Source organism: Dipteris shenzhenensis, chromosome 30, assembly GCF_047967505.1.
Source record: "Dipteris shenzhenensis isolate YYH24624 ecotype China chromosome 30, Dip_SZ_1.0, whole genome shotgun sequence".
Taxonomy (NCBI): domain Eukaryota; kingdom Viridiplantae; phylum Streptophyta; class Polypodiopsida; order Gleicheniales; family Dipteridaceae; genus Dipteris; species Dipteris shenzhenensis.
The window spans coordinates 33,947,124-33,966,887 of record NC_141625.1 but is presented as its reverse complement, the minus strand read 5'-3'; the positions used below and the strand labels follow the sequence as shown (position 1 = coordinate 33,966,887).

General features: G+C 44.3%; 1 protein-coding gene and 1 pseudogene across 1 annotated transcript in view; both read left to right on the top strand.

Moving 5' to 3' along the window:
- Positions 1-1,236, top strand: LOC147882014 (25S ribosomal RNA; annotated as a pseudogene).
- Positions 1,237-15,478: 14,242 nt separating this feature from the next.
- The window catches only part of LOC147882013 (pentatricopeptide (PPR) repeat-containing protein), a 71,392-nt gene continuing 67,106 nt past the window's right edge, over positions 15,479-19,764 (top strand). Inside the window, exons 1-2 of the mRNA XM_087401930.1 lie at positions 15,479-16,730; positions 17,475-17,602. Of these exons, the coding sequence (XP_087258056.1) occupies positions 15,771-16,730; positions 17,475-17,602 (1,088 nt within the window). The 5' untranslated portion in view covers positions 15,479-15,770. The remainder of the gene's footprint in view (positions 16,731-17,474; positions 17,603-19,764) is intronic.

Sequence of the window (19,764 nt, the reverse complement as noted above, 5' to 3'; positions counted from 1 at the left end):
TGAGAGAACCATGTTGAAAGAACTCGGCAAAATGACCCCGTAACTTCGGGAGAAGGGGTGCTCTTCGGATTGGGAAAGCGGCACATACAAGGGGGTAGCGACTGTTTATTAAAAACACAGGACTCTGCTAAGTGGTAACACGATGTATAGAGTCTGACACCTACCCGGTGCTGGAAGGTAAAAAGGAGAAGTGTTATAAGCTTTGAATGGAAGCCCTGGTAAATGGCGGCAATAACTCTAACTGTCCTAAGGCAGCGAAATTCCTTGTCGCATAAGTAGCGACCTGCATAAATGGTGTAACGATTGCCCCGTTGTCTCCAACATGGACTCAGTGAAATTGAATTCTCCGTGAAGATGCAGAGTACCAACGGCTAGACGGTAAGACCCCGTGCACCTTTACTATACTTTTGCAGTGACACCCTTGATTTGATGTGTAGGATAGATGGGAGGTGGTGACACCAATCTTGAAATACCACTCTTTCGTCGTTGGATGCCTAATTGCTGCTGCCAGAGGCGGGACACTGCAAGGTGGGTAGTTTATCTTGGGCAGATGCCTCCCAAAGAGTAACGGAGGTGTGCGAAGGTAGGCTCAAGCTAATATTCTGACAACTTGTGAGGGTAATGGTATAAGCTTGCCTGATTGTAAGACTTACTGGTCGAACAGAGACGAAGGTCGGCCATAGTGATCTGGGAGTCCCGTGTGGAAGGGCTCTCGCTCAACGGATCAAAGGTACGCCGGGGATAACAGGCTGATGACTTCCAAGAGCTCTTATTGATGGAGTCGTGTGGCACCTCGATGTCGACTCATCACGTCCTGGGGTTGAATAAGGTCCCAAGGGTTCGGTTGTTCGTCGATGAAAGTGGTACGTGAGTTGGGTTTAGAACATCGTGAGATAGTTCGGTTCCTATCTACCGTTGGTTCGTCGAGAACTGCGAGAAGCTTACCCTAGTATGAGAGGACTGGGTTGGGTCAACCTATGGTGTTCCGGTTGTTATGCCAATAACAGCTCCGGGTAGCTAAGTTGGTAGGGAAAAACCGCTGAAAGCATCTAACCAGGAAATCCTTCTCTAGACAAGTTCTCCTACCAAGTGAAAGAACATCACTTTGATAGGCGAGAGGTGAAAGCACCGCGAGGACGATGGGCTTCCTCATACTAATATGTTTCCAACCGGAAAAGGGAGAGATAGTAATAATAATAAAAGGAATAACTTGGGCTTGAAGCGAAAAAAGGCTTCCACGCAACATCACGCGCTGTGATCTTAGCTCCGCTAGGATTACACACTCCCCCCACGCCGGGGGAGCTGCTGGGATTCTATTTTCAAGAGGAATCTCGAACTCCTAGCCTTTTGCTACTTGCTGCGTGTTGGAGGCACTTACTAGCGGAGAAAAGCTAGGCAGAGGGTTCTTGTTAGCCTTTTGCTTCCGCTACAAGAATTGGGTAGAGTTCCCAACGCTTTACCGTTAGCGGGAATGATCAAATTTGAGATCTGAGCTCAATTAATTGATTAACGGTTCAATCTTATGGTCCCTGGTCTCCACTCGATCGCTTCGTTGACACTTCGACCGTTCCAAATACTCCGGTACGGGAGGAAGAAGGGCGAGAAGGTGCCTTCTATCCAAGTATCGAATGTTTTCTATCCGACCAACGAAGAGCATCGATCAAATAATCCACTGGACCACCCGGGATAGACTTAAACTGCCATGAATATCCCATAAAACCCGAATATGTGACCATGAATAATTATCCAAAATTACTAGTCGTCCGGACTTTAAACGGGCGAGGTTCGACCCTCGCCGCTGCCCTGTCTTCTCTAGCGGCGTAACGCAGCTTATATTGGATAGCGAACTAACCAAAAAGCAGTCTTGTGTGCGGTTTTGCAAAGGATTGGCGGAACAACATGCTCCGGTAATGCGTAACCTAGAAGATATCACATGGGATGATGCTCATTGTTATCTACGTAATGATTGGGAAATTTTCAATAAAGTCATTAACCAATGTACGGGGGGTGCTCTGTCGGGGGGAGATGAGTTCTCCCAGGTGGTACACTCCCGCTATTCGTGTATCTTCACTTGGTTAGATGAATTGGGAGATGAGAACATCATTACTTCGCCGTGTTTACCTATTCATACCGTTCCAATCACGAGTGCTTCCTCTTTCCTGTCTCTCCGAGGCGCATCGGACTCGCTACTAAAGAAAACTCATTCCTCGCGCCGCATCACATCATAGTGCCAAAATGTGATGATCACGCGCATCCATAATGGTTGGGTGCCGACGATACAAGTTTCGCCGGCACTTGGGAATAATCTGGCATTTGGTCGGGCTATCGGCTAGAGAAAACCCCACTCAAGCCCAAAGGCTCGAAGGGCACCCGGCAGCAAGGAAAGGTGGCTAGGTTTGAGATGTTTTGGCTTCTTTTTTGGGTTCCTACTCGTGCTTCGAGTAGTCCTATCTATCCACCTCTCCAAACACAATATCTTGAGTACTGGTGATGGTGACCACGTCTGCTGGCATATGTGATTTTTGGACATAGAATCGGGTCCTTGTGAATAAGCAAAGCCAGGTGCTCTTATTTTACGACGATAAGGACGATTGGTTCCATTACTGACTGGGAACGCACCAAATTCTCCTTTAGGTGCTTCAGCTGCGGTATGGGTAGAAGAAGCTGGTACAGAAGACCCCTCTGTATAAGGTTTGGAATGGTGAATTGAAGTAGGGTGGACATCTGATTCGGACCGTAGTTATTCAGGCCTAGTTCCTGGGGCAAGAAGCAAGCTTCTGCTCTTCCTTAGAATCATATTTCTCTCTCCGAACCTTACGTGATAGTTTCCCATCATGAGGCTCTCTATCTCTAGATTAAGCCATTACCCGTTGGACGAGAAGCTAATTCGTTCAGAACTCAGTTGACCATGGTGCCAGTCCTGATGATACTTAGCACGTAACATCGGGATTTGTTTTCGGTTTTCAGCTATCCCCAATTCACTCTTTGCTAGTTTTCATTCTGGCTCCTATGCCCCTGAGTGAACGTAATTGATGCATCTCCGGATCTGCGTAGGGCGCACTACTTTACCTAGACAGGAACGCGGGAGTTTGCTAACCCGGTTCATCAAGTGGGTTAAAACACTAGGAGTGCCTACCTTTGACAGTTTCTTAAGGTTGCCCTTTCTATCTATATACCTTGTCTCAGGGGAGCATTTCACCATTGCCGAAAATCGTGTACAGGCTACTCTTTTCGAAACGCAGTCCAAGATAACCTCATAAGGTATGCTGTCGAAACATCTCACATCTCGAAATGTCTGCTTCGATCACCCCTCTTTGATATTGTTGTTTGAACCTTTTTAATTTTAATGTCGTGTGGGGGCGCCGTCTACTTGGTTGGCAGCGCAGATGAGGAAGCAAGAACAATAGAACCAATAATACTTTCTCTGCTTGCTTTTCCGAAAGCTTCTCGAACACGGAGCGGGAATAGAATGCGAAGCGGCGTTTTCTGCCCTGCCGGGCTGCTGCCTGTTGCAGTAGCCTCTGAGCCTCCCATGCTGTTGGTTTTGCCGAGGTCTGGGTCTGCTGAAACCGTGGGCATTTCGTGGTCTGATAGTGTGGGTTCAGAGATATGTTCGGGCACTGCCTTCATGGCTCCAAACCACCTCGTCCTGGTAGATGGGAAAACTACCAATCTCTAGTATTTTTTCCTCTATCTCATCTTCGTCAATTTCCATTCCTCGAGCCGGCGTGAAATTGGTATTTGCCTGCCTGAATAGATAATGCAGTGTTATGAATCCATTGCGTGTCCATTCCGTCCAGTGTTTCTGAGTCAGATCCGGGCAATTGCCCTTCGAGGGGATAAAGCATTTATCAGCTAAGCTTTCCCTGGGCCTTCGGCCTGCCTTTCCTCTTCCCAAATGTCGGCCCTGTAGAAGGGAGACCTCAAATAGCTTCGTAACCAGCGATCAGAGCCTCAGGCTTGGAAATAATCCCGAGAATTCCACATATTCTTTTCCGTCGCTAGAGCGTTTTTCCAATTCATGGCCCAACAGGGGAAGTGTCAATGGTTGATCTTCTATGGTCGTAATGCTAATCCTCTCTTCCGTGCTACCAAGCTACCTGATTCTCGATCGAGCAGGAAAAGGCACGAAGAGAAAGAAAACGCTTTGCGTTTTCTCGGGTTCCCTGTTGCTTCTAAAGGCTGTCCTCCCTCGGCTGGAGGTTTTTTTAGCCGCCTACGTAGAGGACTTCGTATCCCTACATCGGATTTCTCCTGGGGGGGTCCTGTGGTTCCGTATTATTGCCGTCGCGTTTTTCGGTTTCTCTTAGTGTTTCGACTTCCTGCTAGTTGAGTGGATAAGATGGCTGTGCTTTAGCTCCCTCCAAACTGGGACGGGAGTGTCCGGCAAGCCCGTTCTGATCTTGGACGCAGTACATTGGAATCCTAATGCACTACTACGAACGCTACCACGAACCGCCTGCGATAGGGCACCCCCCTGTGCCAACTTTGGCGTGTCAGCTTAGTCATCCTCGTCAAGCCACCTACTATCTAGCTCTCGGACACTTCTTTCTGTTTGAAGGTAGACGCTACGCCTCGCGCTTCCTGCTCTACCCCAAGGCGCGTAGCGCTTTCAAGAGGAAACCCCGGTCCCCTAACGAGGTCCCTCCTGAGGCTCCCCCCAACCAGGGGGGGGAAGGGCCGGAGGCCGGTTTCATGCCGTTGGGCGTGAACCCAGAGTGCTTCGGCGCTCTCGTGCACTCCGAAGGTTATCCCGGGGGAATGCTTCAACCGGAATGGGGCGATAGCCTTCAAAGTACTGGGCTGGCAAAGCCCCCCGGGAGGGGGGCGAGATCGAAGGGAGAGGGCCCCACCAAGCATAGCGCTTCCCCGCCAGCGCTGTTGAAAACTAGCATTTTCCCTGTAAGGAGAAGCGCTATGCACCCCGCCTACAGCGAGCGGGAAAGCCCGACGAGAAAGCGTGCTCCGAAGGAGCGCTGAAGTGCTTCCCCCGCCCCGCTGAGCCCTCTTTGGTTTTCCCGCCTAATGCTTTTCCACGTATTCCTTCCAATGAGATATGCTACCTTGGGATGCTTTACTCCTAACCACAGGGTTCCAAGACGGAGCTTAACTTGAGCCTCGGTTAAGAACGACGATCCACGTTCCACACGGCGCACGATTTCGTGGATTGTTTCATTTAAGGTCATGATGGAGGACATAGCTTACGATCATCGGCTTTAATCATACCGCCGGGCATTTCATTGAGACGTTGTACAGTGATACAAATACTTTATCACATCTCTTCGATACGATTTCCCAAGCAAGCAAGCAAGATGTCCTCTGTCGATTATCCTTTCCCAAGGCTGGTCGGAACGAAGGCGGTCGGTCTCTGCCTTTCCCAAGCCCAAGGCTAGTAATAATACCTTATCGCGTGCGCACCTGTACGCGAGGATTGGAAGAATCTGTGAATTTATCCCCATCTATCAGCTACAGGCATTTGGACTACAATAAATGCATTCGGCGAGGACTTTCGGGCTCTGTCGAGAACTTGGTCGGCTAGTCCTTCCCTTAATTTAGTATTAGATTTCTTGTGGGGCTTTGCCTTGGCCTATTTGCTTGGCTCCCCCCATTCAATAATACCCTGCCTGCCAGCATAAGCTTAGGCTAGCTTACAACAAGTAAAATCACAAATGCGGTTGGCTGCGAGGAAAGCGGAACTAAGGCGCTAACGCTGTTGCTTCTCCCTTGCCTTTTGCTTTTCCCTTGCTTGGGAAGTCCTTTTGCAAAGTATTCTCCCGGAATCGCACTCACCTAAAGCTTTTATCCCTATTAGCTAGGCGGTCCACGTGCTGACGGATATTTCTCTCTATCTCTATATGTTGGTTGCCGCTTCTTTATGGTTCTTGGTAGCCCATTCCCTAGCTTGTTCCCAGGGAACCCTTCCAAAGAGCCATGAAAAGTAGGTCAGGGTGGCTCTGTGGTTTACACATTATAAAAATGCCTCACATTGACTCAAACATTTCTGATTTGGCAAAATATGGAGTCATTTCTTCCCAATTCCATAGATTTTCCCGCCTTTGTACAACTAAGGAGTCTTTAATCACTCAATGTAGTAATTTGATCACTTTACTATTACACAAGGTATAATCCAAGGAAAATAATGAAAAAAGTTCGCACATTCTTAGATATGAAGTCTTTTATCTATGGTGTTTCGGCCTTAGGTTTGTTTAGAATGATTGAACATAAGCTGAAAACAAAAAGCGGGGAGCTGAATAGCCCGTTTTTCTTTTAGTTTCAAAAGAGAGTTTGTTTGAGTATACTTGTGCTTTCTAAGTTAGAAATGTATTTTTGCCTCTTTGCAGAAACGAGACATAAGTGTAAAGTGCCATTTAACTTTTTATGTTTTAAATAAGAGAGAGAGAGAGAGAGAGAGAGAGTTTCTAGTTTTTTGGAAGTTTTTGTTTCTTGACTTGCTTGTTTATTTTTGCTTAAGTCAACCGCTTCGTTTCTTCTTTATTTCTTGTTTTCATTCTCTTTTGTTTATTTGACGTATTTTAGTAAGCACTGGGTTTGCCCAAGAGACTCCGTGGGTCTTTAGAAAACTAGTATAGCTGCTTATGCTTGGGCACTGATGACGACATAAGTGTTGCTTTGCTTGCTAAGTATGTCTTCCTTTTGCTTTTCATAAAAGTTTTTGTTTACCTCTTTCTTCTTCTCTTTCATTTTCTCTTTTATTTTCTTTGTGGATTTTTTATCTTTAGAACAACAAAAATTCTAAATTTGTATGATTGGACTTATTCTAGTCTTACAAAGGTATATATATATATATGTTCCTTAACAGCTATGCTGCTCATTGAATAGTTGTGTATTGTTTGTTGCCTGCATATAGCAAGAGAGAGAAGGTATGAGTGCCGAATCAAGGAGGAAGAGTGGCTTCGTTAACATGGGGAGTTTGAATGATGTCCCATATGTCTCGCGTGTACGCTGACAAGAAGGCTCTTGGAAGAATGGCATATAGCCTTCTAGTCTCTCTTTAATAGTGTTGGGTTAGTATCTTTCAGTGGGTTTTTAATAGACTTGGAAATTACGAAGGTGAAGTTTTTGCTTTTTGGCAAGTAGATATAGTTGAATCCCTTAAGCTGACTACCATTTAATCAAAGAAGATTGGCAAGAGACCCATGGTGTGTTCAGATTTTTGCTATTCAATTGGCCAAAGTAATGGATTGGTGGTGGAGAACAAGGATGTGCTCTAGCAATATGCTTATGATGTTTTTTCTTATCTTCCAATCATTCAGGTACTAGGGTCAAATCCAATAACAAGGCACCCTGGAGTTAAAAGAAAAATGTGGCAAGACAAATTAAGGAGGCTCTCCAATTTCTAGAGTTATTTCAGAATTCCAAAATTGTTGATGAAAATTATGTTAAGAGCATCTCCCTATAATTGGGGATCTAGACCCTTAGATCCATAGTGGCTATGAAACTCTAGCCACCATTGCAACAATTGCATTGGATGTTGGTGTAAGGATTTCACATTTGGGTTGAATTCAAGATATCTGCCTACAAAGTCAATAAAGTGTTGCTCAATATGAGAAGTAATGTTAGAAGCAGCTTGGAGTGTTGTACCATTCAAACATTGGTGAATTAGTCATTGCATAGTAGACAAGATGATGATGTGCTCATATTAGAGTCAAAAAGCTTGAGATGGTTAATTCAGGTAGTTATGCATTGGCGAGGAATGATTGCATTGGCTTCCTAAGGATGCAAGAGACACTACTAAGTACTACCAAGTGCTAGATGATGATGCCCAAGTAATTGCTAAACTCGCTTATTTGTCAAGATAAATTGCTACTTGTCAATTATATGAATCACACATGGTGATACGATGGGGTCATTAGACCTAGGATGTCTATTTCATATGAAGCCATATAGTTACGAATAATGATGCCTTGAAGTGTAGCAAATGCTATATCAGGAAGAAGGATCATGATTGTGATAAGAATGTGCTTGTTTGAATCCGAAGAAAGGTGTATGAGTGGCCAACAAGGGTCAATGTGATAAGAATCCCAAGCTGGTTATTTATTGGCTAAGTTCAAACCTTTCAATTGAAGACAACTATATGTATTGGTCCCTTTAGTGTGTATGAGATACTAAGCAACAAGACAAAGGCCCTAGTTTTTTAGGGGAGGGATGTGTGTGGTAATGTCTATTATATTATGTTGACATGAGAATGTCCAAACATGATGTGAAGTTTGTTTCTTGTCGTGAATTTCAAAAGGAGAATCATGGATTGACTCCTTGGACATGCCAACACAAAGGATAAAGCTTTGCTAAAGCAAATGCCAAAAATAGGCATTAATAGTAATTCTACCTTAGAATTTGCCTTAGTGGTATAGGACACCAAGACATATAAAAACGAGTATCTTTCGGTATGGGATGCCATTGCATGTGATCACTAGGGTTAAGAACTCAACTATGGATATATGTTTGTGGAAAATGCCAAGTCAAGTACTATAGAAGTGGGAAGGAATGTTGGAATCCATTGGTTAATATTGACCATGGGTTAAATTTAGTGTAATGCAAGTATTAACAAGAAACCCACTAACCAATAATCCCTAGATTAAATGCAACTATTAGGTGATGTAGCATGTAATGGATATCTACATGGGAATGGTAAAATACATAAAGAATGTTGCTATGAACTCCCACGATGGGCATTAGATGATGGGCATAGCCCATGAGAAGAGGATAGCCATGATGAGATAGGCCAATGGGTATATTGGACAGAAGAGAGAGAGAGAGCACTTATTTTGTTAAATATGTTTTTATTATGTGTGTGTGTGTGTGTGTCTCTCTCTCTCTCTCTCTCTCTCTCTCTCTCTCTCTCTCTCTCTCTCTCTCTCTCTCTCTCTCTCGTGCTCGCTCTCTCTCTCACACACACACACACACATTAAAACTATATTAAAAACATATTTAGCAAAATAAGTGCTCTCTCTCTCTCTCTATATATATATATATAATTTTTTTAAATTTTGTTTTGTTTTTGCCATAGCTTTTCTATCTGGTAATTACAAGTTTGGTAGCATAATGGCCAAAATGCTTCTTAGCTTTTTAGTCTTCAATTAGCACTTTGGGGAGAAAGTGTGTTGTGTCTTTCTCACACTTTGTGTGGTAATACTTATTGTTGTGCATAATCACTCAATTCATTTCTTTTATTCCTCCAAGGTAGGGTTTAACTCATGTTTCAAGTTGGTGATTAAGTTCTCAACTACAAAACAAAATATAAAAACTCAAAATGGGTGGGTAATTGAATGCGAATGCAAGATTAGCGTGCCTCCCCATAGTAGTTCCCTACTTTGTAAAGTATGAGGCTTGGCTCTAATCAAATATGAGCCATCCGATTGAGCCTCTTTCGTGGAGAAAATAAGTTTTCCCCCCTTCAAGTAATTTATTTAAAACCTTAGATGTAGTCTTCGCAGAGAAGTTTGAGGCTTTTTCCTAAGTTTTAAGGCTAAAATCTGTATCTATGTATAATTCACATTATTTTCTCTCTAGAACTCGATGCTCTCTCTCTACATGTGCACCTTTAGAAAGCTCCCAAAAATGAGGTTCAAAAAAGCACAAAGACATTGCAAGTTGCTTAAGGAGAGGAGAATGAATGTGCAACTACCATGTGGTGATTTAACTGTGCATTTGGATGAGAGCAGAGATGGCAACTATGCACCCCTACCATGTGGTTGATGCTACCCACCAAAGCTTGACCACTAGGCTAAACAATACTCTTCTCTGCCATGTAAGCTATAATCTAAGGCAATTCCTTTATGTTGTTTTTGGACCGATAAAAGTTGCCCAACAAGTGCCCATTGTTAAGGCACCTAAATAAATGGGATGTGCCGGTAGTTGCCATGGACAAACCCTTTACACACACCCTACACGCCCAAGCATGCATAAAAATTTTGAAGTGCCCATTGGGTTCTCGATGTGTAATGGACTGGCTGCCGGTAAGCTTGGCTTGTTGGAGGGACCCCGAAACAACCTGTGATTGGCTAATTTACCTTGTGCCCATCGCTGGGTAGTTGCCCATGGATGGGCTCTCCTCAGGCACAAAGTGGCATCCATGTAGGAAGGAAGATTTGCACCCTAGGCGTTCTGTCTGCACTGGGCTAGCGGCCTGTCATGAAAACCTCACTCTCCCATTGGTTAGAATGGTCACCCTTGAGGGGCTCCATTCAGCCTATAAATAGCTTTATCATTTTATGCATCCTTTGGAGAAATGCACGATCCCTGCTAGTATAACTAAGGGTCCTTACACACCACCACAAAGTGCCCAACAAGTGCCCATTGTTGGGGAAATTTAAAAAAAAGATGAGTTGTCATGTGTAGGACTTTACTACACATTGCTTGCTGGAAGGTGGCACAAATCCACATGAGAAGAGCCCATCCTGGCAGAAAGCATATGAGTGGGTGGTTTAATGGGTGCCCATCCATGAGCAGCCAAGCTTGGCCACCAATGGATGGGTAGACTTTGGTCTTGACTTGGCAACCACCTGGGATCCATGCATTGCAATCAGGTTAACTGTATGTAAAGCATTCACCACCTACCATTTCTTTTATTTGTTGACATTGGTTGAAATGCTTGATCAAGGTAGGCAACTAGTCAATGTGGAAAGGCCCTAAGAGAAAATTTTTTTGGGTTTTTGAAATTGTAAGAATAAAATTATCTAGTACATTTGAAAATTTGCAGTTTCATTGGATATAGTTTTCATCGATATAGTCCGTTCACACATTTCATGTGAGCTTTGGAGGTAGTATCCATGGCGAACCTCATCTGCCCTCTCCCTCCATCTCTCCCCTTCCTCTCCATCTTGTAAGCTTCCAATTATGACGGCTTGTGAGTGACAATTTGGGCCTTTGCAATTAAATATTTGCTCTTTCTCGAGGATGGAACTTGGTAGAAGAATACAAAATATGAATGCTGATTGTAACCAAGGTAGTGATAGTTGAAGGCATCTATCATGAATGGATTTCATGAGTTTTTCCTTTTGTCTACCAAACCTATGCGAATGTTCTAGTGTAAACTAAAAACATGACAAATTTGTGATCTTTGAAATTGCAAAAAAAAATAATAAAAATAAATAAATAAATAAATAATATATATATATATATATAATACATAAAAACTCGGCATAGTTTGTTCATTCATTGGGGGGGAAGTGTCCATGGAAGAACTCCTCTGCTCTCTCCCTCCATGGATGCTTTCCATGGAATATACTTTGAAAATCTGCAATTTTATTGTATATAGTTTGCTTATATAGTCCGATCATTCATTCAAGAATTCAAAAATTGCAAAAACAAAATTTTCTAGGACACTTGAAAATCTACAATTTAATTGTACACGGGTTGCATATATAGTTTGTTTGTTCGTTTCTGGAGGAAGCATCCATTGCGGACCTCCTTTGCTCTCTCCTTGCATCTCTCCCATTCCTCCCTAGCCCACAACTCGTTATCCATGGATTTCATGATTTTTTTCTTTTGCCTATCAGAGCAATGTGCGGGTTTCCCACTAGTCTATGAGGGTGGCAAGCGGCACTCAAAGGAGAGTCTTGTTCTAAGCAAAAGAGGGCTCCACGTGGTGTCCCTCCTTGATGTGCCTTGCTCACCACAACAAGGGAAAAAGTCTGACTTTGAGTTTCCCGCCCAATGTTTTTTTTCAAAGGACCATCCTTCTTCTCACTACCTCCTTCCCAGCCTTCTTTTCTTCCCTCTCACACCTTGCGTCTTCACGTGTGGAGGTGGCATCCCCTTCCTCGTCCTCTCTGCTGTCTCCTCCTCTAGGCATCACCTCCTCCTCTCCCCTCCCTCCTCCCTCCCCCTCCACTCCTCTCTTGGCTTCCCCTCCCCTCTCCCGCTATGCCCTCTTCCCCTCACCACCTTGCATTCTATCACACAATTTGCTTTTGATTGGAGCATGCGGAGGTAGTTGCATACCTATCAAAAGCTATCGCAATAGGAAAATGTAACCCTACTGAATTTCTAGATTTCTTCGTTTGGATGACGAGATGATCACGAGCATGGGAAAGACAATAAAACAAGCGGTGTCAACAAAGTTTCCAGTCCTAGAGGTTGCTTCCAGAAGCACCGCCAGAGTCGATGGTAGAATCGGAGTGGATTTCTAGATTCCACATAGAGTCCTAGATAATAAAGCTCTACAGAGTGTTGAGGCCAAGGTTACAAGGATAAAGCCCTTCTTTGGTGCAAAGCCTCTTCCAACTCCACGATCAAGACCCATACAGGATGCTAACATAAGCAAGCAAAAGATTATTGTGCAAAGAGGATGGCAAAAACAAGGCATTCACCAATCAAAACTCAGTGAGGGAGTGGACATTGAGTTTAAGGGCTAAGAGAGCTAGAGGTTATTGGTGTTCGATAATCCAACATTTGATAAGCACTTTAGAGCAAAGGAGGATTCATGACTTGCAATAATGGAGTCAAAGATAAGCTTGATTGAAATAGGCTTCTTCATTTGGATGATGAGGGATGCACAGATCAGCACGAGGGCAGGAAAAATGATAACACCAGTGGTTGGAAGCAAAGGCTCCCGTTCCAAAGGTGGTTTTAGCAGCACCACGTGAGAATAACAGAATAGATAGCATAATCATAGTGGAGTTTTGCATTCCACACAGAGTCCAAGAGAATGAAGCTCCATACAGTCAATGCTCCACAAACCAATTCGATGTGACAAGGATCGAGCCCTTCTCTAGTGCAAAGCCATTGTTGGCACCACAATCAAGACCCATTTTGGATGCCAATAGAATTAAGTGGAAGAGTATTGTGCACAGAGGAAGGCAAAAGCAAGGCATTCGCCGATAAAAACGCAATGAGGTTGTAGACATTGAGTTTCAAGGGAAAAGAGAGCCTAACGTTATTGGTGTTTGATAATCTAGTATTTAATAAGCACTTTAGAGTGCATGGGGCTCTGAAGACTTTGGGTTTTCATCCTCACATGATGACTTTTGTTTTTCATTGCTTTAGTTCTACTTCAATTTCTCCATCATGTTCATCAGCAATTCTTTCGTTTTTCTGGCCATTTGAAATGAAAGTTGCAAATCTTTTCACGTAGAATAGTGGAAGTTGATAAGAAGCAAAAGCCTAATGAATGATATGATGTCTTTCTTAACTTTGAAATTTATCATAGTCGGATGCTTAGCTCGATAGTTGTTGTTTCTGTAAACATTGTCTCCAATTTTTTGCAAGGGATGAGGATACCAAACCTGTACAATGTGTTGGCCACTATTCACACGAGGTGAAGTGTGTACTATGTGAGTAGGCAAGCATTGCAGCTTGGCTCTTGATTGCCAAAGATGAAAGTGTGGCTGAAGCACTTGAGAAGAAGCAGGAGGGAGCAAACGTCTCAACCTCACTACAACCCACCACCTCATGTGTCAGTCATTCCCACTTGCTCACATGTACATCTCCTACATGATCCCTCCTAACAAGAGGAGAGGCTACCAATAGGGGTGCCACATGACCCTTATATCAAGCTTATCAATTTACAACACTAAAATGGAATCAATTTTCTAAGCAATGTAGAGGATGTGGTGCATAGCAATGAGCTTGGGTTTAAGGCTATAAACAAAGCCTTCAAAGCTTTTGGCCAACTAGACTTCATCGAGGTTGAGCTGGAAGGTGTTGTTACCAAGTGAGGGCCATATCTTGGAGGATGTAGACGGAAGAATTAAAGCTAGACATGATGGCACTCAAAGGGTAGCACCACATGGTGCCATGCAGCACCTCACAAATAAGGAATACACAGATTCTCTATATCTCCTTATTTGTGAGGTGCTATGTTGCACTGAGAGGGTGGTACTGCCTCCTTGCAGCCTCTATGTTCCTTATTGCCATGTCGTCCTCACCTTAGCTCCCTGTGGTGCGCGTCTAAAAGCGCATCTAAAACCGTATCTAAAAACGCATCTAAAACCGCCTCTACCCTGTGTATTTAGACGCGCCTATAGGCGTGCTGTTAGACATGCCTATAGACATGACTTTTAAACTTGCTTTTAGCATGTTCGCTTTGCTTTTCTTCACATTACTTATACTTCGCGTGGCTTGCTTGCTTCATTATTAGTAGATCCACAGTTTCGATGCTTAAGAGGAAGGCACCCACACTTGCTTCCAAGCTTACACTTAAGAGGAAGGCACCCACACTTACTTCCAAGCTTAAAGGAGAGGAGGGCGAACAAGGAGGAGAAGCTGCAACTTTGAAAAAGGAGAAGAACCTTCCATACCTCTATCCAAGGTAAGTCTTTTTGCAGTTGATCTCTCAGGAAGTGGGTTGCTCTTCCGAGACTACTCTCAGGAAGTTAGAAAACATGGACTTCTAACAAGACGAGAAATATTATGTGTGTAGTCATCATAGTGGAAAACTTTTAAACCCTTTTTCAACATAGTCACAAGCTCTCTATCTGAGATGGATTAGCTGAAACTAGTGCTTGCGTAGGGTTTGAAGGGCATCACACAATACACTTCCAAAGCTATAAAAAATGCTCAAATATTTAACGACTATTAATTCTAGGAAGTTGATTGCTTTGAATATGAAGCACCCCAATCCATTAACAAGGCTTATTGAAGGCGATTGCCAGTTAATTGTCTTTGAATATGAGACATTCATGAATTTATAAGGCTAGATTGCTCACAAAGAGAACTAAAAATAGAGATAGTAGCCTCAATTGCCATTGAGTGTAAAGCACCTTTAGATGTAAGGGGCACTCCTCCTTTTCCTACTCCCATGGCTTCCTCCATTGCCCTCTTCTCTTGCTCCCCCTTCCTTTTCTCCTTTGTCAAGGTTGCTGGTTGACTGAGATCTAATCTCAGCCGTCCATCTGCGACCCTCTAAAACCCAAAATCGTCACCTAAAAATCACTAGCCAAACCCATTGGGAAAATAAACGAACCGCTGCTACGCACATGCCACATCAACCTGTCAACTTCATTGGGGAGCGTTGGAGGAAGCATCATGGTGGACCTCCTCTGCTCTCTCCCTTGCCAAGTGCAAAGGGATCAGAGTAGAGAAGGAGACTGCATGCCCATGCCAAGTGGCTGCACGTTGCCCACCAAAATTTGACCACTAGGCTAAACAAGCCAACGGTGATTCAGTTCTCTGCCACGTAAACTATAATCTGAGACTTTTCCTGATTCTGCACAGCAACGCCACGCGAGTCCCCTTCGAGCATAACTAAAACATCGAAAAGTTTTAGATTTTCAAAAGTGGGAAAAACAAAATTAAATGGGACACTTGAATTTGCAACGTCATTGGAGTGTTGGAGGAAGCATCCATGGCGTGGTGTGTGCTCTCTCTCTCTCTCCTTGCTCCTCCATCTCCAAGAGGTGGCAAAGATCAAACTATGTAGTAGTAGCACACTTATTTTCTCTTCTTCCTCCCCATCTCCAAAGCTCGCAAAAATCAAACTATCTCATCTCCAAAAGCTGGCAAAAATCAAATTATCTAGTAGCAAACTTGAAAATTTGCAATTTCGTTGTACATAGATTTTTCCTATAGAGAGTGTGGATTCATCTCATGTGAGCTTTGGAGGAAGCATCCATGGCGGACCTCCTCTGCTCTCTCTCTCTCTCTCTCTCTCTCTCTCTCTCTCTCTCTCTTTCTCTCTCTCTGTGCAACTCTGTCCATCTCCAAAAGCTTGCAAAAATTCAAACTATATAAGCTCACTTTTGAAAATTCGCAGTTTCGTTGTACATAATAGTTTTGCCAATCCATTCTGAGCTTTGGAGCAAGCATCCATGGCGGACTTCCTCTGCTCTCTCTCTGCATCTCTGCCCTTCCTCCCCCTCTCCACAGCTCGTCACCCCCTCCTTTGCCCCCCCAGTTCCTCCTCTCACTCCCCCTCTCCTTCCTCTTTGCATCAAGTATCTAAAAATCCCCTCTCCCTCTTTTCCGGTGACGCTCTTGCACCCACTCCCCCCGATACCTCTCCTTGCCAGACAGGGACTTCAATCGCTCCACCTGATGCTCCTTCAAACCCTCTGCGTAGACCCCATTTGTTTGTCGACAATCCTATCCGTCGATGTGACTCCCGAGATCATCGTCAAGGAGGCGCTCCGAGCTCGCATTCTGACCCAGTAGCTTGGGAACCCGAGAATCTCACAGGCACTCGAAGCACCAGCTCTTCGCACAGCAGTTCTGAATTGGACAGTATAACGGACCAGTCGTTTTCACAAAGAAGTACCGAAACCAATGATCTCGGGGGCCAGTATCCGTCGGAATCAGCTGATAGCGATACGGAACTTGACGCGGAACCCGAGGTGGAACCAGAGCCTGGGAAAATATTTGTTGGAAATTTGCCAGCGTGGGCGGGAAAGAGTCTCATTGCGGAATATTTTAGGCAATTTGGTCCTCTCAGGGACCTCATTCTAATAAAAAGTCATAATGATCCTGAAAAGAACAAGGGATTTTGCTTCATAATCTATGGAGGGCCCGATCCCGTCGGCTCTGCATTCAAGGCCGCAGAGCTTGACGGCGTAGAATTTCACGGTAGGACATTGACGGTGAAGTTGGACGATGGTAGAAGGTTAAGGGAAAAGTTGAAAGGGAGAAAACAGTGGTTGGCGGGAGAGGAGGTAGATTCTCGATCGGTGTGGCACGGAGACCGTGATGAAGCTGCGCACACCTTTAGAAAGCTGTTGGAAACAAATCCATCCAATTGGAAGATGGTGGTAACCACTTTCAATAAAATTGAGAAGGTAATCCGACTTTCTTTCCTTTCAATCTTTAATGTTACAGGAATCTTGTGTCAACATTTTTCCATATTTCATCATGTTCGTCTTAATCTGTGTTGGCCCAGCCTTTTGTAGTCGGCCCTTCATCTCAAGAAAATTGGTTTTCATGTCATCTGCCTCATGCGCATGATACAGCTGTTTGCTATAGGGCACTTATAGAGAGTGAGTCCAATGTTAGAGATCAGGCCGCCCTTGAAAAGAGAGGGGACAACAGCTGTAGCCCATGCCACTCAGGTTTCACTTAAAGCTAGGAAGCAAATAATTGTTCATCTTTAGAATAAATAGTCGCATAAATAATAACATTCTAAGAGAGGCCTTTGCAATTATAACTCTGCAAGGAATATATATGCGTTTTTGTTCCTTAACTCTCCATGACAACCACATGGTTCGTATGCTCACCAGCTGGTGGCTCAGCAGCTTATCCTTTTGTCGCTCAGTCTCTCTTGTTTCAAATTAGTAGCTTTCACTTTGCTGAAAAGCAAGTTTGCTTACCCATGGTTGGAAGCTTCAAATGTCTATTCGTGTGGATGCTGTAGTGGCCTAAACAGCACCTGTAGGAAAAAGTACTCAGATTAAAAAGAAATTAAGAGTACAAGTTGGTTGTAAATTTCTGCAGTGTTTTTTTTTTTTTCTGGGAACGGTTTTCAAAAGGGTTTTTTGAGTTCAGTCTGAGTGATGCTCATAGTTGCTTCCTGTTACTCTCTCCAGCCAAAACGGCGGGACTTTTGTTTGCTTGTAGGTTACTATGCAAAACGTGGTGACAAGCATAATGCACGTGCAACATTTGAAAGCATGCGAGGGGCAGGAATTGAGCCAAGTGCCTATGCTTTTACCAGGTATAAGCTGTGGATAAATCAGAAATTATGCACCACAGAAATTTGATTTTATTATGACTCACTAGATGGTAGATACTTTGAGCTAAATACTGTGCAGCTTTCATCGGTGACACTGATAGTTGTTGTTTCTGGATTCAAGTGTATCGTATCAAAGCTGATATTCAATAGCTGGATTTTTCCCACAATTTAGTCATGGGGTTTGCTTTTAGGATTTTGGTACCTATGTCTTTAAGAATACCTAGGGAATTTTAGAAAGAGGGGCCAACAACCCTACGGATGCCTCGATCCGTGAATGTCTAGAAAACACATGCAGGGCAAGTGCTTGCAAAAGTGCGCACAGTTTTTGGCTGTCATCCAAGAACCCATCGTCCTGCGCTCCCATATGGCATGCAAGATATAGACGATATCCTACCTCATGGCAATGAGGGTGGCTGCTAGAGCTATGTGCTGGCCTCCCATCACCAAACTGCAAACGGGTTAACACTGTCTCCTAACCACCGTCCTCAAGTGAGTGCATAGGCTGCGGGTGGGATAGAGGAATTTGTCCTACACCTCGATCTAGAAGGCCCTGTATCGGTGAGACCATCTCTATTGAAAAGGTATGACTCTCTTGTGTCAACCAGACTGCCCCAAGCGAAGTCCTGCATTCTTTGCATTCAAGCCACTATCCAGTGAGCCCCCTGCAACGTGCTCTCAGCTACGGGGCAGCTCCAGAGTCCATAGGCAGTGCAAATCCTCTCAAGGTCCCTATCTGCACAGCGGTGGCACCTCCCATCCTACTTGCATCTGCTCCAACCAGGGGCCACACCATCCATATGAAGTATGTGATCATCTATTGTCACAGGCATCCGCAGCCCGTGGACATACTGGACTGTCACGCAGGTAGCCACACAGCAGCCATGTCAGCTGCCATGCAGGCAGCCATGCAGCAGACATGTCAGCAAGGACTGCCATGCAGGCAGCAGACAGGCCAGGTCAGCAGATCGTGCCATGTCAGCAGCCAGGTGGCAGGTCGGGGACTGGAGTCAACATGAAAATCTAGACATTGCAAGTCCCAAACAACAAGAACTTCCTTGTGGCTCGAGAAATCTCTTGACCCAATGAGAGATGATCTGAACAGTATTGCTACCACTCTTGATCCATGTACTCTGCTTGCCTCTCGAGTCTCGTCCCAAATCATTGTCTCCCATGTGTACCCGTCGACAACGGGCGCTTTGGGCTCTGATAGGTCTTTGTATAAAAGGCTACATCTCGTCTTGTGTGCAACGAAGGAGGCGGGGCAGATTGGAGAAGGGGATATAATTGGCAGAGGGAAGAGAGGAAGAGGGAGAATGAGTGAGAAGTGAGGAAAGGGAAAGAGGGAGAGGAAGAAAGAAAGAAAGAAAGAAAGTTTGTTAAAGTCTTCGGAAGACCGATGGGTCTATGAGACTTAGAAAAACCTGGTACAAACTAGCTATGGTGGTGGAGCTACTAAACGAGCATCCACACCAATGCAAAATGCAAAAAATGCAGAATGGTAGTACTAAGTCCTAAGTACAGCATAGTCATGTCGGTGGTCGACTATATATCAATCTCATCATCATCATCATCATCAGGACATCAAGGTGGATGAGGCAATGGGGGCATGAAATCGGCGATGGAGTGCTGTCGGGTGCCACTCAACAGGTGCAGCCCTGGCACGTCTCTTGGTCATAGCTCTGCGTCTAACCCTCAAAGTTGTGGCCAAAGGAAGAATAATTTGAGATCCTCAATCATATTGTCATCAACCCGCAAGAAAAGATGAGATCAATCCGTAGGAAAAGATGAGTAAGTTTCACCCCAAAGTGAGAAACTGATTCGTTAGGCAGATATTGTAATTTTTGGAGCTAGGCTAGGGCATCCTTAATAGCATCTTAATTTTCAAAATCCATTGTGAGCGCGGCACGTACGTGAGGCCAAGATGCTTTTGCGTTTTCATCCAATTGATGGTACCAACCAGTAGCAGCCAAGCCCTGGAACAATGTTTGGATCTCTTTGATTTTTGACCATTTATGATACTCTGACATATTTGTGAAGTGATCTAACCACAAAAGTACATCCTCTTCGACGAGCGCTCTGGAAAATGGTTCGGTCGAATGCGTGAGTCGTGGCCCCAGGTCATCACATGCCTTGATGACAAGTGA